At 39.6% G+C, this 8570-nt stretch overlaps 1 protein-coding gene across 1 annotated transcript; it reads left to right on the forward strand.

The window, feature by feature from the left end:
• Positions 1-246: 246 nt before the first annotated feature.
• Positions 247-7725, forward strand: CDX4 (caudal type homeobox 4). Its single transcript, XM_033210918.1, has 3 exons — positions 247-736; positions 6522-6667; positions 7430-7725. Exons 1-3 carry the CDS (start codon positions 247-249, stop codon positions 7634-7636), a joined length of 843 nt encoding a protein of 280 aa, XP_033066809.1. The 3' UTR covers positions 7637-7725.
• The last annotated feature ends 845 nt before the right edge of the window (positions 7726-8570 follow it).

Below are 8570 nucleotides of genomic sequence, written 5' to 3' on the forward strand. Positions count from 1 at the left end.
GCAAATGCTATGTAAAAGCCTGAAGCCCCTTGACGTCAGCCCAGTCATTGGTGGCCTATCTATACAGGGCTACCAGTCACCTGGATACCCTCGCAGGAAACGTGGGATGGAGTAGTCTGAAGGGTGCAGAGGAGCTTGCGGCACAACTAAGTACTGATAAATTCATTCTCTGGGCTTCTCAAAGTCGAGTTGGGGCCTTACAGGGACCTCAGGATGGCTTAGGGAGCGCCTTCTACCCAAGCCACGATGTACGGAAGCTGCCTTTTGGAGAAAGAAACAGGCATGTACCCGGGCACTCTCAGGAGCCCTGGGGTTGGCGGCACAGCTGGGACAGGAGGCACGGGGGACGGTGGGAGTCCGATACCAGCCTCCAATTTCGCTGTGGCACCGGCTTTCTCGCACTATATGGGGTATCCTCATATGCCCAGCATGGATCCTCACAGGCAGTCTCTGGGAGACTGGGGCTCACCCTACAGTCTCCCGCGAGAAGACTGGAGCGTGTATCCTGGGCAGTCTAGTACAATGGGCACAGTGCCGGTGAACGACATGACCTCGAGCCCCGCCGCTTTCTGCTCGACCGACTACAGCAACTTGGGCCCTGAGGGCGGTGGAACTAGCGGTAGCCCGGCTGGTGGGTCGCTTGTCCCGACGGACGCAGGCGTCGCCAACGCCAGTTCCCCCAGCAGGAGCCGCCACAGCCCCTATGCATGGATGCGCAAGACCGTGCAGGTGACGGGTGAGTAATCAATTCCAATGCCCACACACTTTTCCTTCCTTCCCTTCTGCGCTACTTCTCTCGGTCGGTCTGCCCTCGTACTTCTCAGGCCACTCCCAAGAGGGCTTAGCTGAGGAGACCCCTATATGGCTGACTGACCTATTAGGCATCTCCCTCGCGTTCGCCTGGGCTCAAAACTCACTCACTGAGTGCAGTGATTGGGACTAAACCTATCCTAGAGGTGATTTTCGCCTTTCGCTGCTCCATGAAGAAAATGAGTGAGTGGACAATGGGTATGCTGAGCCACAAGGATTAGGATGCAATCCTGTAGTTGCCCACATAGGAAAAGAGATGCCTGAGAAAGCTCAACGAGTGAATGAAGAGAGAGGGCAGCTGTGGTGTCCCGTTGTTCAGGCACTGCTGCTTGACTTCCATTTCCAAACCCTTACCCATCTGAGCGGGCTGTCTCCCACCTCCCCGCCCCCAAAGCTGGTGATGCTCAGTTTAGGTTCACAGTGCTTGGCTGGCAACAGACTCTCCAGTTTAGCCACGAAGTCGCCGACGGCAAAGCAGCCTCGTCACCCTGGCCTCTCAGGGAAGTTCCAGCTTCCTTCCTACAAGTTGGCAGAGGCAAATTGGCCTAAAATCCATTGCCCTCTTACAATGTCCTTTCTTCTAACCCAAGTGTTGAGGCAGGCGAGAAGGCTAGAGCACTGACCTGGCACATAATACGGTGACTAACCCTCACACCCGCTGGGCACGCAAACGAATCAGCTCCAGCACTAATAAAGGGCTAAAGCCCTCATAACTATCAACGCAGGCGTCTCTCAGTCTCTCAGGCGTAGGGGCTGAATGCAGGTCTGCGGCAGTGCGCAGGAAGGCACAGCGATCGCGATCTCAGCCTAACCAGCAAGCCAGTGGGCGACTGCTGGGAGCCAGGGTGAGGGAAGTGGCTGTTCTACTTTAATCTTAGACCGGAGCGGTGGGAGGAATGTTTGTTTTCAACTGTTGTTCTTTTATTACATTCTTATTATTCCAACCCTCGCTCCCTGTCATTAGAGAAAATTAGTAAAAATCGACTCAGTATTTTCATCCCTCTGGGGAGGAAATGGCATTTCAATAGCATTTGTCCACAATGATTATGCTCCTGTTCTCAGTTGTGCACTTTGTCTTTCCTCCAAAAAGCAAAGGCAGGAGGGTGGAAAGTGACTCATTTTTACCATTAGGAGAACTTTTAGCCGGGAAGAGGAAGTTCTGTGTATTAGAACATCACTAGAGTAGCAATCCCAAGGTAAAAGTAGAGTTCTTGGTTTTAAAGCGTTTGCAAGTAAATCTGCATTTTTTAAAAATATGAGTGAGTCTGTCGACAAAGTAGAATAGAAAAAGATGTTAGGGTGGGGCATTCCCAGAGTTTTTATTACATCTAATCTCGGGGTTATAATTAACATCCACTCACTAAACCCTAACAATCAGAAAAAGACACAAAAGCTAGAAAAGTAGTTGCTCGCAGTCTAGGATTATGTTTTGAAACACATTAAGAGGAAAGTCACTGGCGTGCTGTTTGCAATAGAGAACAAGAGAGGAAATAGATGAGATAAAAGAAATTATCTCCAGCCTTGATTTTTCTGTTTATGAGGAAAAATATGACAGTTTTATCTGATTAAAGGTCTTCCATTTACATTTGCTTTTATTAGCCTGAGTCTGTCTTGGGTAATTCTAATGCCAGGAAAGTTTTCGAAAAGGGCTCCTTAGTCTCTTGCATGTTCATCATTAGCTAAACCCTCAAACCTGACTTTATAATGGCACCTTCACAAGATTTTCTATCCAATTTCTATGAGAAGTTTAAAATTGAATGATATTGGAACTCTTTAGATTATTGGCAGCCTATTCTATAGATAAGGCTTCATTAAATTAAAACTTTGTTTAATTTTAATGTCTTATAAATGAAAATAACCCCTTAGCTGTATTCTTATAGTCTAAGGTGCATATTTAGCAGCAATTTAAGAATATGATGAAAAACTTTGGTTATCTCCCTAGAAAAATGCACAAAGGCACAGCAGCACACACACAAGTAATTCGTTACATAATTTCAGGAGATTCATGGATCCATTGAAGCCCTTTCAAGGGACATCAGGTTATAAACCCCAAGAAAAAAGTTAAACCGATCACCTCACTGGGCCACCCACTGAGGACCAAAATGCACCCATTTATATGCTTAGCACGTAGTGGATCTTAAATATTTGTTTAATGAATGAATGAGTCAGATCCTCCTAAATTTTCCACTTCACCCTGTAGTATTGTGGGACAACATATGGTTTATGACTGAGAGGAAAAGATGAACTTCAATATGAAAGTAACCCTTGATTAAGGTAGTCAAATGAAAGTTCTTTCTATTACTGAAAAATGTTTTAAATAAACATAAAAAAAGAAAAATACACGTATTAGTGGGCAATCAGAAAACATTTCATAGCGACTATTATAGCATGTGAATTTCTAATGAGAGCGAAGAGGCTGACACATAGATTAAATGACTGCTCCCTAAGTGATCTGATTTAAATGGAAGACATGTTTATCTACTCTTAGTTCTCTAAGTGGTCTATTTCTATACATATCTAACTTTAAATATTATGCAAAAAGGAATATGACAGAAAAGTTTCTATGGAAAGTTAAATATTTTCATGTGCTTTCACATTTTAAACATTGGTGAGGTGATAACCTAAGCAGGCTGGAGAGAGACTTTTATGTTAGAAGTGGAAAAGAGGGGGAGAGGAGAAAGTAATTGTGATTGATTCTGATTCTGATTGATTGTTTTAAGCCACTGGACAACATGGAGGAATTTATGCTTAAAAGGCATTATGCAATAAGGACACTTCATAAAATTAGTTGCTTAATAATTCTCGAGAGTTATCATTGTCTTCCTTGGTTTTGCTCGTTTCACAGAACAACTTTTAAAAAATGAATTTGGATGCAATTTTTAGCTATAAACAGTGAAATAAATCCCATAAGATGAAAAGTCCTCACAGTGGGGTCAATTAGACAGTACTTCCTACAGAAAAATATTTGTTTTTATTATCTTTACACTCACTCCCATCATCATCATCACCTCTATGTTTGGAGAGTGACTTTCTGCCTAGCAGCACTTTTGCAGCCAGTCTTTCAAATGAACAGCATTTTAATTTTATTTAGGGTGACAAGTTATCATATATTGTGACATTTGCTTGTGAATTCTGGGGAGATAATGTGGTTGGGAGGATGGGAAGGACTCCATCCATCTTTAACTACAGAAGTTTTTCTGACTCTTTGAGGAGAAGGCAAATACGTCTTAGATAGTATTAATTTCCTAAATAAACTCAATAACGGCTGAAAATGGAGCCCATCACACTCAGAAATGATATAGTCTCTAGAAGAAGAGAACAGCTTGAGCAATAAAAGTTCATTCTGTTAGTGCTATTTTTTAGTGCTTGGGTATGGGAATATGGACATTATACTTTACCAGAAAAATGTCCAAATCCCCTTCATCGTCTATTCTGGTTTCATCATTTTATCTGGTTTCATCATTTAAGAAGAGGCAATGGGATTGGGAGAGACAATTTGAGGAGAGGGACACAAAAGGAGCACCAGGAAATTCAAATTTATTTCTCTTCGTAAACTGTGTAGTCAGTTTTTTTCCCCTGAGCTACATCTTCTTGGAGTTTCAGGTCTTATCTATCAGATTTTGGCAACAGACTCTTTTTAACACTTCACATGGCTTTGATATGCAGCCAGGCTCTTCCTTACCCCTCCTTTCTTCAGAGGTTATATTGCCGGAAAGGGTAGGATTTTTATGGCAAATAAAGGGGCCTGGTCTTGACTTTATTGTCCTCAGAAGAAACTGCAAGAGGGAAATTTATGACCAATGGGGGTGGGGAAGGACTAGAGTGTTTCCAGAGTTATTGATGTCTGGTTATATTTATTGATGATCAAAGAGCATAAAACATGGATAAAGACAAGTTGAATTTTTAACCAGTCTGCCTCAAGTTTTAATTTAAACACTCAGCAACTTTAAGATTAAGAAGAGTTTTAGAAAACATGATTTCAAAGATACATTTTGATCTCAAGATTCGATGTTCTAGAAATAAATGAAATCTCCAAGTTTTCATTTTTTCTGTAAATATACATGCTGTCTTTGCAACATGCCAAAAGGCAGACTTCTGGTTTCCAGGTTTTTGCTTAGGTTCAGAAACCCAGATCAGAATTTAGGAGTTTAAGGTAGGTTAACTGACTGGACCACATAGTTTTCCTTTTCTAAGGGCAGGGAAAGGAGATTTCATTCAGTTCATTATTTATTTAGCCATTTAGATTAATCTTAAAATATATCACTTATCTAAAATTTATTTCTTCACTCATGTCCTTTTTTTTTCCTTTTCTGGAGATGAAAGGGTGTCTCACATTTGTTTGGGGCTTGTAAATTCTGAACCAATTGGCTGGTGTTCCTGAATGTAAAGAAGATTCAGAATGGGATCTGATGCTATGTAACTCTTTTGCTCTTTTGTTAGGACTGTGCTGTATCTTAACACCTCAATGGAGTTTAGGGAATCACTTTAAAGACGTCTTTGTCCTATGGATCGCCCCCAAAAAATCACATAAAAAACAACCAGGGAAGATCAGAAGGTGTATTTAAAACCCACAGAGAAAAGCAGGAAGATCCTGGAGGAGGGTAGAGAAATTAAAAGGAAAAGGGAACTTCCTAAGTACCTTAGGAAAATTTGAAAGGAAGAATAAAGCTCTATTTGAAGGAAGGCATGAGGAATTAGTTAAATGTTGTAACACAAAGCAAATGTTTGTATATCCTTTCAAAGGGCATGGAATACTCACTTTATTCTGCTTAAGTCAATACCTCCTCCTTCCCCCATTCACTATCCACTTAGTAATAAAAATTAAGACTCCCGCATAAAAACTATTTTTTTCTAATAGGTAATGGGGTTTTCTGAAACAGAATCTGCTAAATGACAATTAATGTTTTCTTTTTAAATTACTATTCAAACCAAACTCTAGGAAATTATGTAACTATAGTGTCAGGATCCCACAAGTGTTTTCCACTCTTGGGCCACTATTATGCATCCCAGCATATTTGAACTTGGAATAACATTTAGTTAGCATGCTTAAATAGGAGTCAAAGATATATGTTTGGGTCCCCACTCCTCAATTCTCTAACACAAAGTCATTTACCCTGAGCTTCATGTTCTTATCTGTAAAATGGAGATAAGACATGTTCTGCACAATTCAAGAAGGTAGGTAAGAAGTTTAATAGGAACAGTATGAAAAGACTGCATAAAAGGTTTAATAGGAACAGTATGAAAAGACTGCATAAAATGTAATGGGAAGTACCTGTATAATGGCATTACTATTACTGCCAATGCTAATCACATATGTAAGTGGGAAGGTAATAAACACCATGGGTTAAAGTGTTTAAGCATTTTCAATGCTCTGCTATAAAAATAGGTCAAGATGGGATGATTGTGATTTGACCAATCATTTTAGGAGATACATTAATTAAAGAGATGTTGATTTTATGTATAAAGAGCGATATAGATATATAGATATATGTCTATGTCTCTCGATGGTAGACTGAGATATTGCTATCATAGCCACAGATGACAATGTATTTAATGGAGAAATGGACTTTTATGAATATTTGATTCAAAAATATATTTATTTTATATTTTAAAGTAAAGAAGAGGGTGGGAAGAGTGTCTATGATTTCTTTAACTAAAACGATCTCCAAGAAGCAGAAAATGATTAAATGCAATGCTTTCTCTCCTAACAGGGAAAACCAGGACAAAAGAAAAGTATCGTGTAGTTTACACTGATCATCAAAGATTGGAGTTGGAAAAGGAATTCCATTGCAATACATATATCACCATCCGGAGAAAATCAGAGCTGGCAGTTAACCTGGGCCTTTCTGAGAGACAGGTACACCAGAAGTATATCAAACATGTCCCATATAGTCAATTTCAATAGAATCAGAATTCTAGAATTGTAAGCTCCCTTGATGCGTTGCCTTATCCCAAGTAGCTTGCATTTCGACCACGTGTGAATGCACATTGATATCGCTCTTGTCTATCTCCAGCAAGAAATATATAATATGTCATCACCCTTGTTCACTCATTTATGTTTCATTAATACTTTACTAATAGGAAGACAAACTTCCTATTAGTAATAGTATACTTTACTGATAGGAAGACAAACTTCCTATCAGTAATAGTATACTATTACTGATAGGAAGATAAATTTTCTATTTTACTTTATTTTATTAATATTTTACTAATAGGACTTTTTAGTGAAATATTAATAAAACATAGAAATGGCTGATTATAATTACCTCTGCTATTTAAATATCTCTCTCTTATCAGCACTCCTCAGCATCTATCATTCCACCATTATTTATTTCCACCTGTGCAACAGAGGAGGTGGGTAAGGTATAATATTAAGATTATTGCATTCAAAGTTAGTAGCCCTAGACTTGGATCTCAGTTTCATCTCATGCAAAGTGCTTGCCCTCTCTAAGTCTCAAGCTTTTTTTCTAACCTGTTAAGTGGGCATATTTCACAAGGTCATTGTGAGGCTCAAATGAAGTGATGCATATGAAGGGGCTTTGTAAATGCTAAAGTCTGTGTACAATATCAGAAATCACTAAGTTAACTGCATTCAGTATGTTGCTCCATTGTGTTTCAGGTGAAAATCTGGTTTCAGAATCGCAGAGCCAAGGAGAGAAAGATGATCAAAAAGAAAATCTCCCAGTTTGAGAATAGTGGAGGCTCGGTGCAAAGTGACTCTGGCTCCATCAGCCCTGGGGAACTTCCTAACACTTTTTTCACCACACCATCTGCTGTTCGTGGATTTCAGCCTATTGAGATACAGCAGGTTATAGTCTCTGAATGAAAGAAAGCAAAGAGAAATTTAAAGTGCCCCTTTTTTAGTGGTGCCTTTTGGGTCTCTAAGCTATCTGCAGGGGAGTTGGAGCAGGGTGTAATTCCCTGTAAGGCAGTATTTGGAACAGATGGATGTACAATGGGTTGAAGATAATTTAGGGGACTCTTACTTTTAGAAACTATCCCCAGAAAACTCCTGTCATGTGCTGTGCTTTATGTCACTCAGGAAGCTTAGTAGTAAGCTATATAATTAAAAGCTAGAATCACAGGCCCTTTCAAGTCTGTTCACAATTTCAGAAACTTGCTTATGAATAGACTGTAAAATACAATATTGCCAGAAAGCACCTTTGTGTATGTGTACTTTTGTTTGTTATTTGATGCTAGGTGTTTTCTTTTATGCTATCTTTAAGGAGTGAAAAAAGGTAAACCGAAGTTTATCTATCTTTAGCTACCTTACTAAGTGTTTAATTCAAGAGCTAACATAATTTTTATAATAAGATAAATGTTTTAAAAATCATCAGAAGGTGATTCTGATTCCATTGTCACTACTTAACAAGAACAACCAATAAAATAGACAATTTTGGCCCTCAGTCATACTTGTCTGGCATCAATTATCTCAGAACTTTCAACCTGCAGTGTCATTTTAAAATCTTGTCAAAACAATGAACCCAGACTAAAACAAAATAGGCCAGCTTGGTTGAGTAAGGCACATCTCCAACTCATAGGATAAACTCTACCCCTCTTCTGTCTCTCCATTCCCATTCTGGTAAGACTTGTGTAAGCACAAGACAGTGAACTGATATGTAACCCGTACGTGCCATCACCTTTCAACCTGTTCAATTTTACCCACATCATGTCATGTCAATGTAGTTTACTGGTTTATAATCCAAGAAGCTGCAGTTTACAAATTAAAAACACACAGCTTGACTAAGAAAAGGGGTTGC

Source organism: Trachypithecus francoisi, unplaced genomic scaffold, assembly GCF_009764315.1.
Source record: "Trachypithecus francoisi isolate TF-2019V2 unplaced genomic scaffold, Tfra_2.0 Contig00330, whole genome shotgun sequence".
Classification (NCBI taxonomy): domain Eukaryota; kingdom Metazoa; phylum Chordata; class Mammalia; order Primates; family Cercopithecidae; genus Trachypithecus; species Trachypithecus francoisi.

Coding starts and splice junctions, on each gene's coding strand:
- CDX4 (XM_033210918.1), top strand. CDS start 247: ATGTACGGAAGCTGCCTTTTGGAGAAAGAAACAGGCATGTACCCGGGC. Junction 737..6,521: donor CAAGACCGTGCAGGTGACGG/GTGAGTAATCAA, acceptor CTCTCCTAACAG/GGAAAACCAGGACAAAAGAA. Junction 6,668..7,429: donor TGGGCCTTTCTGAGAGACAG/GTACACCAGAAG, acceptor ATTGTGTTTCAG/GTGAAAATCTGGTTTCAGAA.